This window comes from Alexandromys fortis, unplaced genomic scaffold (genome assembly GCF_014885135.2).
Source record: "Alexandromys fortis isolate MF-2015 unplaced genomic scaffold, M_Fortis_MF-2015_v1.1 scaffold_236, whole genome shotgun sequence".
NCBI classification, from domain to species: Eukaryota; Metazoa; Chordata; class Mammalia; order Rodentia; family Cricetidae; genus Alexandromys; species Alexandromys fortis.
The window spans coordinates 218,318-239,898 of NW_026068189.1; the positions used below are offsets into that span (position 1 = coordinate 218,318).

A 21,581-nucleotide genomic window follows, 5' to 3' on the forward strand; every position below is an offset into this window, starting at 1 on the left:
GCACAGACTCTCCACAGTTGACAGCCCTCCTTCACAGTTCTCTTCGAGGTCAAGCAAAGAACCCGGTGAAGCCATCAACCAACAAATGTTTCTTAACCATTTCCAAATAAGTATTACAAGAGCAAAATCACCCCTGCCAAGACCAAAGATGTACTAATAAACATGGACCATGAACCCAATGCTTGCCCCGTCTGATTTTATTTTTGTTTCGCATATAAAACATGATGCCAGGATCTGCCTGCCCTAAAACTTTATACAGTTACCATGCTTGCCAGCCGCTGTGACTACTTCTTTAATATTCTGAAGCATGCAAACACAGCACTTAAGTTTGGCTTAGACAGTATTGCAGTCCTGTTGTTCACTCTCTCTCTCTCTCTTTCCAGTCCCGAGTACTGCAGGGCTCTGCACGACAGGCGTGTGCTCCAGCACCACCGGCACCCAAAGGCCTGCACTTACTTCATTCTATAGCACTCTTCAAGAAACAAACACGAGGCCTAACGCACATATACCCTGCAGGCTAAAGTCATGAAACAATCTCACATACAGAATTCCATAGGATTTCATTTCTCTATTAGTAGTACGATAGAGGCATCAGAGATATGCCAGTGAGGATAATTTAAAATCCAACGCTGTACATAACTGGGAAGCAGCTACTCTAACAGAAGTGTTAACAGGCTAGGGTCTTGCAGACTGGCGAGAGGTGAACCCGCTGACATGCCTGAGCAGTTATCTCTAAGAACAGTGCGGGTGAACAGAGCGCATCGCACGCAGTCCTTACCCCAATGTGATGCAAGCTTCCCGCACTACCTGAGACCGCAGGTCCTTAGCAGAGAGTTTGAAGGCTCCATCCAGAAGACGCAAGTGTTGAAAGAAGTTATCGTACTCGGCAGCCCCAGCCAAGAGTAACGACCTCATCTTTTTTAGCTAATGGGATGAGAAAAGTCAGAGGTGTGGGAAACAATGTTAAACACTGAAACTACATAACAAAGAAGCCATCAATATAATATAAATAAAAGTTAACTGATGATAGGAACAATTTTTTTAAAGAAAAGATTTGTGTGTGTAGTTTATGTGTGTGTGTGTGTAGTTTTGTCTGTGTGTGCATATGACACATTTATGTAGGTGTCTGCTGAGGCCCAAGAGGGTGTTAGAGGCCCTGGAACTGGAGTTACAGGTGGCTATAAGCCACTGATATGAATGCTGGGAACCAAGCTAGGGTCCTCAGTAAGCTTAACTGCTGAATTTATATGTCTAGCCCCTAGAAACTATCTTTGCAAAGACAACTAGACAGCTAATTATTACCTAATGTACAATGAACAAACTAAATCACAACTAAGACTCCATTTTAAAATGCAGTACCCGTAATAAATGATTTTCTTAAAAACATTTTAGGTGTATGTGTGCGCCTGCGTGAGTCTATGTGCAGTACAAGCACACAGGGGCCTATGGAGGCCAGGAAGGGCATTTGTTCCCAGAACGGGAGGACGAGCAGCTGTGCTCTAACTGCTGAGCCAAGCCAGCTCTCGAGCCTTTAAGCTGCTGAGTTTGTCTTGTTTTTGTTTTTTATTTGTTTGCTTGCTTTTTAGACCACATCTCTCTATGTAGCTCTGGTTGTCCTAGAACTCTCTATGAACACCAGGCTGGCTTTAAACTCATGGAGATCTGTCTGTCTGCATGCCTGTCTCTGCCTCCCAAGTGGCATGTGCCACCACTCCCAGCAACTTGGTGTGTTTTAAAAACAAAAGTAGGGCTGGGTGTGGGAGCGCATGACCATTAAGTCCACCATTCCACATGCTAAAGCAGGAAATCCCAAGTTCAAAGCCAGCATGGGTTACATAGCATGTAATTTTTATCATTAATTCTTGTCAACTTGACATAAACTAGAGTCATCTGGAAAGAGGGAATCTCAACTGCCTTCATCAGATTGGCCTGTGGGTATATCTTTGGACATTTTCTTAACTGACAATTGATGTGTGAGGGCCTAGTCCACTGCAGGAGGTAATGCCCCTGGGCAGGAGGTCCTGGGTTCTCTAAGAAAGCAGGCTGAGCAAGGCATGAGACCAGCAGCAGCCCTCCAGTCTCTGCTTCAGATCTCCCTCCAGGTTCCAGCATTCAGTCCTGCCCTAGCCTCCTTTAGCAGTGGACTGTAACCCATGAGACAAAGAAATCCTTCTTTTCCAAGCTGCTCTTTATCATGGGGTCTATGCAGCAACAGAAAGCAAACTAAGATGTAGTGAGACTACCTTGAAATAAACTCAAAACCAAAACTCACAGCAAACAATAAAACCAAATGAGGTAATTTACCACAAAAGTAAAATGTACAGATGGTAACTGACGTGCACGGGAATAGGTAAGCACGCAAACAGGTGTGATGGAAGCCAGGACAGCGGCACTTACAGCATTGACCCTCTGCTCCCAGTCATGCTTGTCATCAGACAGAATTTCTCTGATTTTGTTTATCGATTCCTCGAGGTCTCGGCTGGAGTAAATCTGGAAGCAAAATTAATTTATACTTGACAAAAGACAATGTACAAAATTAAGATGAATTTTAAATACATGACGTCAAGGAAGCAGAATAAAAGCAACGCTCACTCCAAGTGAGGAATTCTCTGGGCAAGCTCATCTTAGTGAGCCCATAGCCACAGTCAACGGGAACTAGCTTTGCTGCCACGCGCACACAGCCTTGCTCTGGACATCTCTACTAGAAATGTAGCAAGGGAATTTGTGTACAGAGAAAGAAGGCAACAGAGATGCCTTCATTAGTCATTGTTCGTTTTTTAAAAAAAAACTTATTACTGAATATATATGGGGGAACAAGAGGTGGGGCAAGTGTGCCATGGTGCACCGCAACTTCAAGCAACCACTCAACTTCTCCTGAGATTCAGGAATCAAATTCAGGTCATCAGGTGTCTGGAGCATCGCCTCACAGGCTCTAACTATCGTCCTGAGCCAGCCTGCAATCATCTGAGAAGGAAGCATCAGCCGAGGGACTGCCTAAGCTAGACTGGCCCGTGGGAATGCTGGTGTGGAATTGTCTAGATGGTTGATTGATGCAGAGGGGCCCAGCCCACTGTATCAGCAGCAGAGCAGGGGCTCCTGGACTGGCTAAGAAAGCTAGCTAAGCATGGGCCTGAGAGAAAGCAGCAAGCAGCATCCTCCATCACTCCTGCTGGATTTCATTGGTTGTGAGTGAATTTCCTGGGTAGGTACAGTTGTGTGAACAGCGTGCAGGCCCGCCATTTAATTCCTGCCTCGACTTCCCGCAATGACGGGATGTGATCTGGAATGAGCCAAATAGATCCCCTCCTTCGCTACTGCCGTGGTCAATGTAAGGGAAACCACTGCACCAGCTTACAGAGCAAGCTCTTGAATTCTCACTTAACACTTTCAAATCTACTCACTGGTCCTCAATTATACCGCAAGACTTCAATCAAGAGGCTAAGGATGAGCCTGACACCTGATGGACACTAGGCCCCCAGGTGGCGAGGATGAGCCTGACACCTGATGGACACTAGGGCCCAGGTGGCAAGGATGAGCCTGACACCTGATGGACACTAGGGCCCCAGGTGGCAAGGATGAGCCTGACACCTGATGGACACTAGGGCCCAGGTGGCAAGGATGAGCCTGACACCTGATGGACACTAGGGCCCAGGTGGCAAGGATGAGCCTGACACCTGATGGACACTAGGGCCCAGGCGGCAAGGAGAGCAGCAGGAGGTGACCTAGCAAGTGCTGCAGGACATCACAGCACCACACAGAGAACCAGGCCCAGTCAGAACAGAGGGCAGGCCCCAGTCCTTCATTTGTTAAGTGGAGCATCCAAGATAGTGTAAACCAGGCTTCTACGAACCACACTCTTCGGTGTTTTAGGTGTCAAAACTTGATTCACATTTCCAAGAAAAAAAATCTTAAAATATATGTCTTTCTTCTCTAACCAATCACCAATGTCTCTTTTCTGTGACCCGATAAACTAACTTCCTGCACAGAGACATCTTTCCTGTTCTGGAGATATCAAACAGGACCAGGCCTTCTGTTCTTGTCTGTTCTTGTTCTTACAGGGCTCCCACATTCTCTAGTCTGTCCCTGAGGTTTCACACTGCAAGGTAAAGGACTCTGCAGTGGTATCAGGCTCTGTACATGAGTGAGCCCCAAGGCCCACCGTGTGGAACGGTGAGGAGCCGGGTGTGTGGCTGACAGGCGGTGGGCCCTTTAAGGCCTTTGATCCGTGGGGAAGCAATTCTGAGAAGGTTGTTATGAGAGCTTGAGCTGACTCCACCCAGGCCGCTCTCTGTTGGTCTGACGGGAGTTGCCTGCTGTCCCATGGCCATCTACCCGACACCATGAAGCATTGCTGTCGAGGCGTGGTTCTCGAGCCTGCTCCATATACTCTGTACTTTGGGGCTCCAAAGTTATGAGCTGAATGGATCTTTTCACTTTAAAAACCTAGCTGCCTCGGGCATTTCACTGCTGTAACACAGAGCTAACTGATATGGGTACCGGGTTGTGAAAAATGAAACCTGAAGACTTTCTAACTTGGTCTCCAAAAAAACAAACTTATTTCTTTTTCTTGTGTGCCTGTGTATGTGTTGTGTGTGTCATATTTATAGGTTCCTGCGGAAGACAGAAGAGGGTGTTATATATGCTGCAGCTGGGGTTACAGGCAATTGTGAGCCATTACTCGAGTCACTCCCCTGCCGTCAACAGCAGCGCAGACACACTGACCTGCACTACGGGCACATCATCAAAGGCTTTAATGAAGTCCTCTTCATCCACAGCGCCAGCACCTTCTTTTGCAGCTGTTAAAACAAAGACAGCATGAACTCCACACTGTAAAAAACATACTACAGAACTGCACATATACACAACTGAAACTGAATTCTGGAACATTTAAAATGCATAAGACAGATTGATTTCACTTATGTGCATGAGCTTGCGTGTAGTTGTGTGCATTGTGCATGGGTGCACACAGAGGCCAGAGAGCACTGGAGCCTCTGAGCTGCTCACAAGCAGTTGTGGACCGCCTGATGTGAGTACCAGACGCCAACTCTGGTCCTCTGCAAGAACAGCCAGTACAGTCACCGCTGAGCCATCTCTCTGGTCCCTCACATCTTTAGCTATCAGTTCAAGTTTCTCCCACAAAGCTGAGTTAAAATGCCTTGTAGCTGGGAGGTGGTGGTGCACGTCTTTAATCCCAACAATCAGAAGGCAGTCAGAAAAATCTCTGTGAGTTTGAGGCCAGCCTGGGCTACAGAGTGAGTTCCAGGATAGTTAGGGCTGTTACACAGAGAAAACTGGAAGGAAAAAAAAAATCCTTGTACACTTAAAACAAAGGCAAATCTGGCCCCATGGGGGCTTCCGGAAGGACTGGTGAGGAAAATGTATTTGGATCACATTGAGACTGTCTGACCACTCCATGTAGCCACAGAAAGAAATGCCAGGCATGGGAGTGAACCCCATACGTGACAATTCTGTTTTTTATTCCCTGTGCTCATCCTTGAAGTGCCAACAGTGACATATAGAGATTAGCATGTCTGCTCTCTTAGCTGCTAGGGCTCTGCTGGACCCGCTAGAGAAAATAAGACAACAAACGGCCAGCCAGGTGGAGTAAACGTGCTCGCACGACAGGCAGCGATGCAGAGCCATGCTCCTCGTGCTTTGCCATGGCTGGAGCAGTGAGAGCGCGTGCGTGGGAGGAGCTATGGTCCCTGAGACCACAGAAGCCACAGACCAGAAACTTGAATGCACTCAGGGTCATGGTGCTAAGCAAAGAATGAGGACACAGCTGAGGGCAAAGCCAACCCAGTGGAGGCTCCGGTGGGGGGAGGCATTAGGGGAAAGCAGAAGGGCAGGTGAGACGGCTTAGCAGACAGAGGAACTTGCCACCAAGGCTGACGATCTCAATTGCTCCCTGAAACCCACATCACAGAAGCAAAGAACTGATGCCCCAAAGTTGTCCTCTGACCTCTGCAATCATGCCCAGGCATACAGATGTGTATATGTACATACGCGTGCGCACACACACACGGTCTTGATACAGCTTCAAGGGAGGTGAATGAGACACTGACAATATTCCCCTTCATAATAGCTGAAGAGATGGCTCAGAGGTCAAGAGCACGTACTGCTCTTGCACAGAACCCAGACTGGTTTACAATCCTCTGTAACTCCAGTTCCAGGGGACCTTATGCTGCAGGAACAAGATATGTACGCAGTGACACACATACATACTAGCAAACATTCATGCACATAAAACAAAAGTAAATCAATCTTTTAAAATGTGAATTTTATGTTAAATAAACTCAACAGTAAAAACAACTAGCAAGAATAACCAACATATGAAGCAAAGTAACGCTGCTCTTCCTGTGGCCAACAACACAGCTTCCAGGGCAGGATGCTTGGGTTGGAGAGACACAGCAGCACCTTGTGGATCCAGTCAGGATACTGTCATTCCAGGACAGACCACCAGGGGGCAGCACTCCTGCGCCTCCTCCCTCAGGCTTTCACAGCTGTGGCATCTAAACTGCATTGCCAGCTCATCAGCATCAACAGAGAAGTACCAGGCCAATCAAAGACTGCAAGCAAGAATGTGCCCGCAGGGCGAGTTCATGCCTGGGGGCATGGTAGGCAAGTATGATGACAAAAGATCCCAGAACACCACACAGGACGTCACACAGGATGTGGTCTTACCTGAAGACTTAGATCCAAGACTGGACGACACGAGCCGACGGGTCCCCATGCTAACATTCCTTCGGGAACTAGATGGAGCCTTGGATGAGGAGGAGCTGGCAGAAGAAGGCCTGTTTCCATCCACAGAATCCTCATCATCAAAATTTTTATCTAAAACAGAAGCACAGAAGCCACAGTTTAAAAACTGTGTTTTCACTGGGTGACGATGGTGGCGCACGCCTTTAACCCCAACACTCGAGAGGCACAGGCAGGTGGAGCTCTGTGAATTCAAGGTCAGCCTGGTCTACAAAGCAAGTTCCAGGATAGTCAGGGCTGTTATACTGAGAAACCTTGTCTCAAAAAAAATCAAAACAAAATTCTATGTTTTCACCTATACATAGAACCATCATCAGTTTTAAAAACACAGGTTTGCATGACTGACTGGTATGTAAGGTCCTGGGAGAGCCTAGAATGCAACCACGAAGATGGTGTTTACCTTCAGGGAGCTGGAATGCTCGCCCACTCCGATCCTTTCTCTACACATTGTTTTCCCATTTGTAGGTTTTAGTGTGTGTGTGTGTGTGTGTGTGTACTCATGCATGCACATGCACAAATGCGGACACACAGTGCATATGAGGACAGTCTCAAATGTCTGCTCACCTCCCACCTTGTTTGACAGGGATGCTCTTCTGTGTTTTTCCACTGCTGTCCCATGAACCTCGGGACCTCCCTGCCTCTGGCTCCCTCACAGGAGTGCTGGGATTACAAAGATTTGTGCTATTTGTCCAGCTTTTATGTGGGTTCTGGGGATTTGAACTCAAGTTCTCATACTTGAACTCCAAGTGCTTTATGCATTGAGACATCTCCCTAACTCCATTTTTTCAGCCCCCATCATCACCACACAAATACAGGGTCTTGCTCTGTAGCCCAAGCTGGCCTCAAATTCATGATCCTGAAAGTCAGGATTACTGGTGTGTGCCATCACGCCTTAGAGCACATGCATTTTTTAAAAAATTATAGCTGGACAATACACCTCCTTAAAATACTAATTTATTTCAATTTTTTTCTTGTGACAAAGCTATTTTTAATGGCTGTAAAGTATTGTGGGTGGAAATGTCTAAGACAGCTACTATCAGGTAGTTTAGCTACGTAATACCTCACCAGTAGAGACGGGGTTGTAAACTGGCCAGATGACTTGGTGGGTAGAGCCACCTGCCACCATGCCCAATGACCTGAATTGGATCCCCAATATCCATATGTTGAAGGGACAGAACTGACACACACAAACTGTCCTCTGACCTCCACAGAAGCACCATGGCACCCATACTCATGAGTATGCGCGTGTGCACACACACAAAATAAGTAAATAAACAAAAATGTAAAAACAGAGAAGGAAATATGACTGGAACAAACACCTTCCAATGACTAGTTTTTTGTTGGAATTTTAACCAATTTTATTACTGGGTCAAACCGCATGAAAGTGCTTCCTGGTACTACTACGTTTATCCTCTGAAAGCCAGAGAAGTGCTCGTTTGCCTGGAAAGTCAAGGAAGTGCCATCCTGCCCCCACCTCCATCATCACCGGTTACCGTTCACAAGCACGCCAGTTAGATGGAGGAAAAGCATGCTTTCCGGGCTGTGTTCCTTTAATGGAGCAGAGTATGTTTTCACGACACTGTTCTGTTTAAACCTTCACCCAGCAAGGCTTATTACCTCCTCTGCCGCATTCAAAATTCAAAAGAAAACGTATCTGTGGTTCTCAAAATGCAATCTATTTATACTCATTTTAGATTTGTTTTTTATTATTATTATTATTATTATTGTATTGGGTGGGCATGCACGTGCCATAGTGCACATGTGGTCAGAGGACAACTTTTGGGAAATAGTTCTCTGTTCCACTGTGGGCTAGGGGATGAATTCAGGGTGTCAGGCTTAGAGCAAGCACTTTATACTGAACTGCCTCGCCAGCCCTATTTATAAACACTTTAATTATACAAATTAAAGTTTATGAACCAAATCCCAAGGGCTTGTGCGTCATTAAGGATGCTAACATGAACTTGGAGAGAATAAGAATGAAAAGGAAGACTAACAATGACTGCCGAGACAGAAGAAAGAGGGCGGGCAAGGGCTCAGCAGGTAGACACTGGCTGCCAAGCCTAACAGTCTGAGTCAATCATGGAACACACATGGAACTGGTCATCACAAGTTGTCTTCTAACCTTCACATGTGTTCCACAGCACTGCCTATGTGCATGGGTGTGTACACACACACCAAAAAAATTTAAAACACAATGGGTGGCACCTAATAAAAATTGATCATTCGCCTCCATAAATACATGCACATATATGCACCTACCCCAACGCCCCTACACACACAGATTAAATTCCTTTACATTTACATGCACACACACATTTATTTAGCAAGTTTATAAAATAGTGGGTTTTTCAGACACTCTTACAGTTGGTTATCCCTTTTCCAAGTTATGTGGGCTAATTCCCCTGGAACTGATGGTCAGAGGTGTCCACAGACCCCCAAAACAATACAGACTATAGTCATTCTCTTGACTGTCTACGAGAACTTGATGGTAAACCCTCTCACTGCAGACACATGGCATGGAGATACCACTCTGTACTGACAGGAAGCTTCCTCCCTAGTGGCTAGTACTAGAAAGTGCTGTGGAGGCTGCTGGAGTTGGCAGGGGGTCAGAAAGAGTCTTACTGGGCTATGAACCAAGTGACTATAATAATGACCAGCATCACAAGATAGCCCATGGGTACAATAGTGGCATGAATGTTATGGAGTTACCAAGTACTTTCTAATTAGATATCAGGCCTGCTCCACAGGAGGAGATGCATGCCTGGTATTGTAAATCTGCCCAAGAACCGAAGGCTGGGCGCTAGCTCACAGGCCTCAGGGGGTGGACCTACAGCTATTATTTTGTTAAATGAATACAGTATCAATCTGTTGTCTAAATTCTTATCTTTCTACTGATGGATTAGTGCAGTTCTCAGATCTCAACAAAGAAATTTCTTTGTGCAGAGGGTGATGGTTAACACAGAAATGCGCAACTCACCAAAGCACAGAGACTAAATGACTGGAGAGTGCCTACTCACAAATGGAACCTTTAAATCACACCCCTACCCAAGACTGCGGCACCATCATGGACGGGGCAGAAAGATCCCAGAACTGAGATTAGACTGGTGCAATGCGGCATCTACTGCACGTAACAGGACCACTGCACAAGACCCACACAAGATCAAGCCAGCCAGCACTCCAGCATGGAGTCCCACTGCAACTGAGGAGCTGGCTTCTGCGGGGAGGGAACCAGTTGTCCAGAGGAGAGGCTCCAGTGGATGGCCCATCACCACAAGTATACTGGCAGCAGAAACTGAAATTGGAGGGTTATTAAATTAAAAAAAAAAAAAGACACAAAGTTGGGGGAGCAAGGAGATGGCGGTGCACCTGGGAGGGTTTAACGAGGAGCTGGGGTGAATATCATCTAAGTATAGTGTATGAATTTCTAAGTGAATAAAATAGTAATTTTTTCCAAAGGAGGAGGAGGAGGAAGGAGGGAAAGAGGGAGTGAGTTTGGACAATCAGAAAGGAGCCCAGTTTCAGTAAACTGGAAAATTCTCATCTGTAGAAAGGATCATTCCTTAAAAGGCAAATGGGCCATTTACTTAAGTGACTGGCGACAGAGAGGCTCCAGAGATGTCCCAGATGCAGAGAGGCAGTCCTAGGTTCTTGACATATTTCAGTATTACTCAACTAAATCACAATGCACACTGCTACCTGTTAGCAACTGCTTTGTTTTTGTTTTACAAGATAGGATCTCACTATGTAGCTCTGGCTGTCCTGGAACTCACTGTATAGACCAGGTTGGCCTGGAACTCAGAGATCTGGCAGTCTCTGCCCCTGCCTCCTGAGTGCTGGGATCAAAGGCCTCCTCCACTACACCGGGAGTGCCCAGCTTCTTCAGGGTGTCAGCTAAGCAGACTGCTCTTGGAGTAAACGTGTGGAAAGGAGTATTTCCAACTGTGCAAGCTTTGCTATCACACTAGGTTCGGGTTTTCACACACTGGATGCTACCCACAGAAAATGGCCTTCCAGAAATATACATTCTCCTGGCCTGAAGAGAGAATCCATTCTATCTTCAGCCACCAGTGGGAACACGACTTTCCCACAGCTACTCCCGCTGTCTTGATCTCAGGAGAGGAACCAGGAGTAAACTAACTGAAGCCGTCAGTCCCCAGCCACCTTCAATTCTTCAAAGTTGCTTGAGCCTCATCTCTCCTCCCACAGCACTGGGACAAGACATTCCAAAGGCTTGTGAGGTTTCCACAGAAAGGCAGTGAAGCTCTCGCCTAACCCTCAGTAACACCCTCCTGGCAAGTCCATTCAAGATAAACCTGAGCTCAAATGGAAAGGTCTGTTGGTGAGAAACAGCAGCAAACCAGTGTGCCTCTTGGAGAGAAGATGAGTCTAAGACAACAGAGGAAAAAGAAAAGGCCAGAGTACACAGTCATCTAGGAACTTAGAGCCAAACCAGCAGAATGAGAGCTACCAGTTAGTTCAGCATGGCCTCTTGAGAACTGGATCTTAACCAGGAAGTGTGGTGGCACCAAGTCCCACACAAATGTCGTGCAGCAAAAATAATGAACAAGGGTCAGCAAGATGTCTTAGCAGCTCAGGGTGGTTGCTGAGCAAGCCCTGAGTTTGATCCCAGGAACCCATACAAAGGAGGGAAAAATCAGTTTCAGAAAGCTGTCCTCTGACTTCTCTATGTGCATATGCACACACACACACACACACACACACACACACAATCAACTCATAAGATAATAGTCAGAAAGACCATCCTGGCCTAGAGGTGAGCGGAGATGTCAGTCTGACACAGAAGTCAAGTCTGGCTGAGGAAGTCAGAACTGTAAGCTCTGGGTTCTTCTGGAGAGCTTCAACATTCTCATTCAGAAGAAACAAAACATCAAAATGTGTGTTCAATGCTCATCTTCAGGAGGACCAGGACCTAAATGAAGTGGTCCTGTCCTCTCTTTGGGCAGGCTTTGATGGGGGAAGCCCACAGAAGGAAATGTCTGGGCTCTCTGAAGCCGATCTGTACCAGTGGCGGGATCCCAGCAGCCTTCTCCTCGCCATCCTCGAGACAGGAAGAAACAGCAGGGTAGCCTAGTAACTAGAGCACACTCAGCACTCCTGAGGCAGAGAAAGCCCAGAGATGGGCTGCTCTTCCACACATACTCCAGCACCCCTTCTTTCTCCATCTTACACAGATCGAGCCCTCCCAAAGTCTGCTCTTGCACAACTTAAGTCGCATACTCTATCTAGCACATTCCCAGTGCATCCTGGGAAACAGGAGACTGCTGCTAGCTTCTAATTGGCACAGGCACCATGTAGGACACATACATACATGCAAACAGAACACTACTACTACACATAAAATAAATCCTTAAAAATAATGCAAACAGGTAAACTTCTGTTTCCTTGTCTGAAACAGACAAGAAGTACACTTGTCTGTTTGCAGGGCTCATCCCGCGCATGGCTGCACCATGCCAATCCCTGCCCTGCCCTGACAGTACTCAGGTACCTCACCTAACCAGCTATTCACCTCCTCTCAGGTCCGCCCCTTCTAATCTGGACAGATGCCAGTGCTGGCAGAGAGGCAAGGCTCCATCCCGCCCATCATGGCAACTGCACCAATCTCCCTGACTGAGCAGCTGCGAGGGGTCTGTAAGGCTCTGGGAGATGACAGGTGTGATGTGTGTCTGACTGGACACCTGTGTTTTAGGTTTCCCTGCTGCAGCCCCGGGCTGTGATCTCATGGTCAGCATTCCTCAGTCTACATTCTGTCCATGTAACTCTGTCCTGAATCTAAGGTCCTACTGCCCTAAGGTTTTAGTTCCATATTGTTCTGGGCCATTCTTGAGTCAATTTCTAAAATTTTAAAAAAACATTTAGTTGTGTCTGTGTATGCGTGTGTGCATGAGTATGTGCACATGCACGCACACATACGGACAGAGGCCTGTTAGGGACAAAAATGTTCCTCACACCTGCACAAGGACACAGAAAGGGAGTGCAAACCTTTTCACACCAATCTTGCGTTCCCTAGATATGAACTTTCACCTACTTTTAAGCCCCTCCCAGGGAAACATGACCATTATATAGGCTTACAATCACCCATAGTTCAAAATGCGCACAGGGAAGAACAAGGAGACTTAGGCAAAGCTGTAAGAGGGGGAAAAAAAAAAGACTCCACTCTTTTTTTTAGGTGTGTGTGTGTGTGTGTGTGTGTCTACGCACACATGTGTGGGCAAGCACATGCCACAGAACCTGTGTGGAGATCAAAGAGCTACTTCATTGAGTAGGTTTATGTTAGGTCCATGGGTGGAATAAGTAGCCAGGCTTGTGCAGCAAAGCCTTCCCTCACTGAATTGTCTTTTCTATCTTGAATTTTGTGCTGTGAGATATAGCCCAGGGCAGCCTTGAGCTCAGCATGCAGTCAAGAATGACTTTTTTTTTTTAATTTATTTATTTATTTATTAAAGATTTCTGTCTCTTCCCCTCTTCCCCACCGCCGCCTCAATTCCCGAGTCCCACCTCCACCTCCCCAGCTGCTGGGACCGGAGGGACATCTACATGCCCTGTAAAGATGTAAGTTACTGCTTAAGAATCTAGATGTTTCTCTAATAAACTGCTCTGTGTGAGGGTGTAAGAGTTTGGGTTTGTTTTATTTACCCACCAATTAATGAGTCTGTGTCTTCACAACAATGTTCATTCAAATCTGAGTAATTCCAAGTCTAAGTATTTGAAACGTTGTGCATTCAAGTGATGGTTCTTGGTGGTCAGAAAAGACATGTACTCACTGAAAGAGTCCCAGCTCCTCAGCATCAGCTTGGAGTACTCCAGCAGCTGGATGGATTCACGTTGCTCCAATTATTTCCATAATTACAGAGCAAACAGTAACAGACCAAGAATAACTTGTTTCGCACTGCATAAAATTGGCTTTCTAAAATTCTTTTGATTGCATCCAGGTCCCAGAGCAAGCCAAACTGGGTTTCTTGTTGTCCAGAGATCCTGATGCATGGCACAAGCATGGGCCACACAACTACAGGCTAAAACCAGGAAGTGAGCAAAGGGAAGTTTGGGGGGGGTCAAGTAGTGGGAGACTGAGAGCATATGTACGGGTGTGTGTGATTGCCCTACACCCAGTAAAGGAGATTCTGTAAGAGCTTTGTGAATTACAGTTAACAGTTTACCGAAATAGCTTATGGGATACCTGTCCTCACACAGGATCATTTGTGTATTGCCTGGCCTAAATAAACCAAGTGACAGTCCACAGTCCACATCTCCACCATCCTGGCCAGACACCGACACACTCATCACTGCATTCGGCATTCGGCTTTCCACAGTATCACACAGCTTCTAAGCCAATTCTAATCTCCAAATAATAATCTCATTGTCCAACTATGACAGAGGACAGTGTGTAAGAAAGTTCACACCCATCTATAAAGCACCCCAGCTTCCCTCTAAAGCCAGAGGCAATGCATAGCTGTAATTCTAGTACCACTGGGGTTACACAGTACTAGGCTAATAAACTGGATTCAAACAAACCAAATTTCCTTCTATCCCTCCTACAGAAGTCAGCTTTCTTTCATGCAGAAAGCACACCTCAGACCCTCTGTCCAGAACCTTCTGTTCCACTGTCAAAGGCTAACGTTCTAGCTGGGCAGAGAACCTAGCAAGACTGGAATAGATTCTCTCTTATCAGCTCCACGTTAATGAACAAAGCAAAAGAACAGTCAGGGTAAGAATGGGAGACAGTGTTACTGATGTGGAAAGCTACTTTCTTCCTTTGTATGCTCGTTTAAACTCCATGAGGATCTGTTGCATTTTCAGGCATTTTGGTAGGTCCTGGATATATGTGTGAGCAAATCATACTAACTGCACAAACGGAGCTTCCAGAACAAAGTACTGTGCTGTTTGCTTCGTGCATGCTAGCTAAGTGCTCTACTAACAAAGCTGTATTCCAGATCCTTCTCACACCCTCAACCTGACAAAATCGCCACATTTCAAACATAGGAATCTACCCTGAAGACCTTATCTTCAAATAATCACATCTCCAAAACTGGGCCTCCAAACAACAAAGTTTTGTGGTAGCTTGAATGAGAATGGCCCCTGTAGGCTCAAGTATTTGAATACTCGCTCCCTAGTTGGAGGAACTGTTTGAGAAGGATTAAAAAGTGTACCACAGGCTTTGAGGTTCTCAAAAGACACATGCAATTCTCAGGGCAAGTAAGTGATCACAATCTCTCTTGTGATCTTTTTCCCTCTCCTTTTTTTCTCTCTCTCTCTTTCCTCTCTCTCTCCCCTAGTGGTTGTAGATCAATCAAGATGTGAGCTCTCAGCCGGGTGGTAGTGGCACATGCCTTTAATCCCAGCACTCGAGAGGCAGAGGCAGGTGGATCTCTGTGAGTTTCGAGACCAGCCTGGTCTACAAGAGCTAGTTCCAGGACAGGCTCCAAAACCACAGAGAAACCCTGTCTCGAAAAAACAACAAAAAAAAAACAACAACAACAACAAAAAAAAAAATGTGAGCTCTCAGCTGTTCCTTTTATCTACCACCATGGACTCTGACCCTCTGAAACCAGAATACAAGTTAAATGCTTTCTCTTATAAACTGCCTTGGTCAAGGTGTTTTTATCACAAAAATAGAAAAGCAACCAAACTAAGTTTCCACCCTCTGTCACTCCATAGACCTTCAGACTATGGTAGCTGCTGGTGAACGGGCTCTAGGGATCCAAATTCTGGTCCTCACGCGTGTGCAGCAAGCACCTGACCCACTGAACGGTTTCTGCAACCTGACAGAGCATCTCTAAAGGAGCATGGGACCTACAGTTTAATAATTCATGGAAAGGGGGAGAGTGTACATAACATAACACAAAAGCAGAGTTTTATATGGATGATGAAAAACTCAAAGTGTAAAATGAAGTTTTAAACAATAAAAATATCAACACCTAAGACAGTCTGTAAGATGCCATATTAACAAGAACCACTCAGTGCATATTCTTTCGCTGATTAAATATTCATCCTCTTTTATACCACAGTACTTATTTTACCTTTGACCTTGACCTGAAGGAGTACTGTACCAGGCACTATCAGAGCCCATCAGACAGTACAAAGCCATCAGATGGACGGACAGTCTTCGGGAATGCCACTCTAATTATCAGTGCGGCCATACTGACCTAATTCTTCATGACAGCCCCTAGGCAGGCACAAGGACAAGAGAGCTGGAAAGCTCAGAGCCAAATTTGGAAACGGCTTCCTAACAAAATGTCAGTGGTACTTAGCAGTGAGTACACCAGGAGCTACTTCCTCTTTGTGCAAATAAACCTTCAGATTCCCCATCTGGGCTTCAATAACCTCAGTCCTCAGGTCCCCTTAGGAGTAGCAAAGAAACACACTTCTCCATGAAAAGAGAAAGGGAAATAAAATGGCAATTCAGATAAAGAACAACGGTCTAATAAATATCTCAATCTTCTACAGCAGCCCCATCTGTACTCCAAAATACAGACTACCTGAATCAGACAAATTCAACGGTGGGATCCCAAAGCCATCATCAGCCACAATCAACCCAACCTCCCGGCTCCTGACTCACTTGGCCCCACTTACCCAAGCCAAAATATGGCTCTTAGCTCTTCAGATTCCTACCCTCTCTCCCCACAACCTGATTTACCCACCCAAATACTCACTGGCAGCAGGCAAAGCTACTTAGAATTCTCTCACTACCTTCCAATCTCCAGTTCAACCAAGGCCCCATAGATCAGGCCTTTCTTGTCTTACATGGGCATCTTAGGAGTTCCTATCACTGAAAATAACCCTGCCAGCTTCCATGACTCTAGTTTTAGCCTTACAAAGTAAATGGCAATGTATGTTTCAAATAAAGAAAACATTTAAAAAAATATAAGCATACCATCCAAAACCCAGATCAAGTTGTTTGCAAAAATAAAATCAATTCATGCAGTTAATACAATGTGGTTACATAGATTATTATGGGAAGACAAACCAAATCAAAAGCTTCTTCCCAACCTTACTTTCCAGTACTTACACACTTAATATAAACTTTGGGAAAAGTATTGTTATTTGCAGAGTTACTAAAATTCGGAGCTGCCACACACACACCACATCAGTTTCACCACAACAATGCCTACAGTAACACAGCAGACTTCCTTCAACTAAAGTGCTGGGGCTGGTGCAGTCTCATCATCGAGCGGCCATGGTCCACCGGCATCCCTTAGTTCTCAGACAAGGTCTTATTTGCACACGACTACAATCGGGGTACACGGCCACAGTCCGCCCAGCATCCCTTAGCGGCCACAGTCCACCTGGCATCCCTTAGTTCTCAGACAAGGTCTTATTTGCACAAGACTACAATCAGGGTACACGGCTACAGTCTGTCTAGCATCCCTTAGTTCTCAAACAAGGTCCTGTCTGTCTAGGACTACCACCGGGGCACACAGCCACAGTCTGTCTAGCCTGCTCTAGGTTTTCACAGTGTCTTGGTCTTCCTGAGTTTTCAGATGACCTTAACTATTCTGAGGATCAGGGTTAGCTAGTTATGGATAAGACACTTCAATGTGCTTCTTCTAGTGGTTTCTGGGTTGGAAGAGGAAGATCACACAGGTAGAATGTCATGTTTATCGTCTGTTAGTGTTACTGCAGTAGCCATAAAACAAACAAAAACCACAGCAGAAAACACAGAGGAAAGCTGTCTCTTACCTCCCACTGTCAGTGCATAGGGCAAAGCTCACATCCCAGGAGCCAGGAAGCTGAGAGCAAATGCCTACACTAACCTAACATCTGGACCCCAAGGCTACGGGGTGGTGCCTCACATTCAGGGTACATCTTCCTTCCCTAATCCCCCTGAGCCTTCCTTACTTACACACTCTCTGCTCTACTGCTCACCTAAGCCCTTTCTAGACACTAAGATGCACAGACATATCCAACCAGTCAGAACAGAGTGCAGGCACTGAATCATACGAGAATTCTGAGGACTTGTGAGAAAACTCCAAGAAAACAAGACAAGAATCTTGTGACTTCGGTTTCTGTGAAACACAGAATTGTTTTTAGAATGTGTCTCAGTGTTCCTCCCAGGGGTAGCCGGTAGGAGTGAGTTTACCTCAGCTGTTGTTGCTCATGTGCCTCTGTGGAGAACATGTTTGTGCCATGTGTGTCCCGTCCTGGTGACTGTGTACTACACTCAGGAGACTCTTCCTAACCCTCAGAGCATAAATGGTCAGAAGCTCTGAATAAAGTTGGCTATTGCGGAAGGCTTCGGTCGGCCTCACTGTTAGGCCCTGCTCTTCGGTATGCCAGAGTTAACGCTAAACAAAGCCCACTGCCTCTGAGCCCACTCCACACTCCACACCACACTCTGCAGAGGAGCCCACTGCGAGCCACCCATACTCGAGTGCCGTCACCGTGGGCCACACTACTAGTCTCCCACACAGCCTCGCTGCTACACTCCTTTTTTTCGGAGTGCTGCATGTTTCTTGGCTCAGCAGCATTTCCCTGGCTGCATGTACCTGCTCCCTGCCTCAGCTCTAAAAGCCACCTCTTCTCCAGAGTCTTGTGGCAACGAGATGGCAGACTCTTTTCAGGCCCTCCTCCTCTTCCTCTTCTTCTTGTTTTGTTTCAATTTTTGAGACAGGTCTTTCTATGTAGCCCTGGCTCCTGGAACTTGCTTTGCAGACCAGGCTAGCCTTGAACTCACAGAGATCCAACCTACCTTTGCCTCCTGAGTGCTAGGATTAAAGGCCTGTACCACTATGCCCAGCTGGTTAGAGGTCTTCTTGTACATCTGATTCTGCTTTCTATATCTACAGAGAATATCAAACATCATTAAATATCATTTAAAGCCAAGGCTCGGGGGCTAGAGGAATGTCTCAGCAGTTCAGAGCAATTGTTCTAACAAAATACCTGAGTTCAGATCCCAGCACACAATCATCAGTAACTTCAGCTCCACGGTGTGCAAACTTACACAGATACACTCGTGCATATACACACATGCACTATATACACATTAAAAAAATTACAGGTCCTGAAAACCAAGGTCTAACTTCCAGCTCCTGTTGGCTCCTGTGCACCTGTAACACACAGGTGACACCTAGTGTCAGGTGACGCCACCATGCCACACCACCTGCACGCATGACTACATCTACTTTCCGCAGCAGCCTGGGACTTACAACCTCCAGTCTACAGTGGGTAGGAAACTGAGGCTGACAGAAAGGCCACCAGCCCACGTCACATCCTGTTCCCGCAGAAGATACTCTACACGTTGTTTACACTAGCCCCAAAGTCCCTTCCCTACGTACAACACAGTTGCCCAGTACCTGAAGGGCTGGCAATATATTTTAAAGATGATTTACATGAGTTTACATCAAACTGAGAAGAATACGAAAACTGAGGCTAGAGCTCAGTGGATAAGAGCACTTGCTACTCCTTAAGAGGGTCTGAGTTCAGTTCCCAACACCCACAGCTCACAACTACCTCTAACTCCAGCTCCAGTAGACTCAACACCCTCTTCTGGACTGGGAGGGCACAAGCACCCACACACGTATACACACACACACACACACACACACACACACACACACCCCACACACACATACACACATAATTAGAAATAAAATACTTTTTTTGAAGATAAATAAAACTGGTGCATTCCTCACAAAGCTAAATTTGTTTCACTCAAAGGCCTATTTTCCTTTCTGAAATGGTGTCTTTCTTTGCTTCCCATGGGTGCCCATGCCCCTGGTTTTATGAAACGGTTATGACAGACAAACTGCACTTGATCAAATTCAAGTGGCCTCTCTGTACCCATCTCCCTCACCCACAGTCTCGGTGGCTATGGTGTCCATACCATAGTAATGGGTTCAATAAAGGGGTCAGCCTCTGTGCATGGTACACAGAGCCCTGCCCTCCTCCCCACGAGCTCCCTTCAACAACAGAAGCTGCCACCAAAACCAAACTCATGAGTCCATATTACAGTTTCCTTTGCCAGAATCTTGCACCACGCCCAAACCTCCTCAGTACCGCACCTGCGGGGCACTCCTCAAAGATGGGGTGCAATGCCTTGAACTTGCTATCCTCCTGCCTCAGGCTCCCAGGTACTAATATTTCAAGCAGGGGATACCACAGCTGACTCCAATGCCTGTCTTAATGTCTCTTTCCGTGCATCTGTTATTTTGAATTTTTCTCTACAGCAGTTACTAACACGGCAGTTTCAGAACCACAGAAGTTAAGGTAACTCCAGCTTCAGTAAAGGCGGCGGCAGGAGGGCATGCAGACAGCAGGGTGATGTGGGAGTGTCATATCAATCTGTTGATTTCATTGGCTGAGCAATAAAGAAACTGCTGGCCCTGATAGGTTAAAAGATAGGTAGGCGGAATAAACAGAATAGAATTCAGGGCGGAAGAGGAAGTGAGGTCAGACTCTGCGCTGCTTCCAGAGGGACCGGACAGCCGCCATGCTCTGATCTCCCAGGCAGCTGCAACCCACGATGGACTTAGGCTAGAATCTTCCCGGTAAGCGCACCTTGGGGTGCTTACACACATTATTAGAAATGGGCTAGTCCAGGTGCGAGAATTAGCCTGTAAGGGCTAGAGATCATGGGCCAAGCAGTTCTTAAATGAACACAGTTTGTGTGTTGTTATTTCGGGCATGAGCTAGCCAAGCGGCCGGGGTGTTGGGGACGCAGCCCCGCCGCCGCTTCCTATTTCAACAGCAGGGTAACTGATCCGAGACAGCAGAGCGCACCATTCTCCTGTGTCCTGAAACTAACCCAATTCCTGGACACCTGAAACCTCAGGCCTACTCTGCAGGGTACCTCATGAGGATAATAAAACAGAAACAATAAACAACAGAGTTTGGGGGTGTGCTCTGAGAACGGCAAACACTGAATGCACATGTAGCTGGCCTGTACTGACTGTCAGCCTCCGTTTATGAGCCATAGACTGAGAGAGATTCATATAGAGTGGTCTGAGGTCCCTGTTTCCTACCACACAGGCAGGTTACGCTGCATCCCAACAGCTGCAGGTGACTTGGAAGGAGCTCCAAAGCAGATGTGTGGTCTTCATGTTCCTCCCAGGCCTTCAACACAGACCTCTGACTTCCAAGTCATTTTGTCCTGATGTTTAGAAAATAGCCCTCAAATACAACAACTAAAGTCATGCTATTATCACTTACATGTTTTCAAAGTCTCAAATGAAAGACTCTTTGGAACATTAATTATTCAATGTTCCCACCCAGGTGTTCATTTCCTAAATGGTCAGTAACCCTGACAACAGGCAATTATGAGAGAAGAAAAAAAATACCATCTCCACAGGCAGCAAATTACCAACATGAAAATATAAGCAAGATGTGACATCTTCCAATAGGACTATTTTCACCCAAAATACAACTTCTGTTCAGTTTCAGCTAAACCAGGCTTAGTTTAAGGAGATCTCAGGCCAAGATGGCTCTTCCTGCCAAGCCTGATGGGAGGAGCCAAGCCCAGGACCCATGTAATAAAAGAGCACAACTCCAGCAAGTCATCTCCTGACCTCCACATGAACACCCAGGCACATACAAATAAACAAATACAAAAAGCAATCGAGATAGAGACACATGCCCTTTGGGATTCCTACAATGCTAGCAAGGGGCCAAAGCCCAGGAGAGGCGCCTACTTCCTCGCAGTGGAAGAGAATGAACAGAGTTACTGTGAACAGTTGCTCTAAGGCGCATCTGCTTCAGCTAAGGTCTGGGACTGTGCCAGAGACAAGACACTGTCTGCCAGGAGCACCACCCTAGGAAGGATGGTGAACAGGTTGCTCCTAGACCACCTGCCACACTCAGCCGGTAAACAC

At 46.3% G+C, this 21,581-nt stretch overlaps 1 protein-coding gene across 1 annotated transcript in view; it reads right to left on the bottom strand.

The window, feature by feature from the left end:
- Nucleotides 1–21,581, bottom strand: part of Clasp1 (cytoplasmic linker associated protein 1) — a 226,896-nt gene that overhangs the window by 87,945 nt on the left and 117,370 nt on the right. The window contains 4 exon segments of the mRNA XM_050129375.1: nt 779–924; nt 2,398–2,490; nt 4,723–4,796; nt 6,685–6,834. Coding sequence (XP_049985332.1) covers nt 779–924; nt 2,398–2,490; nt 4,723–4,796; nt 6,685–6,834 — 463 coding nt within the window.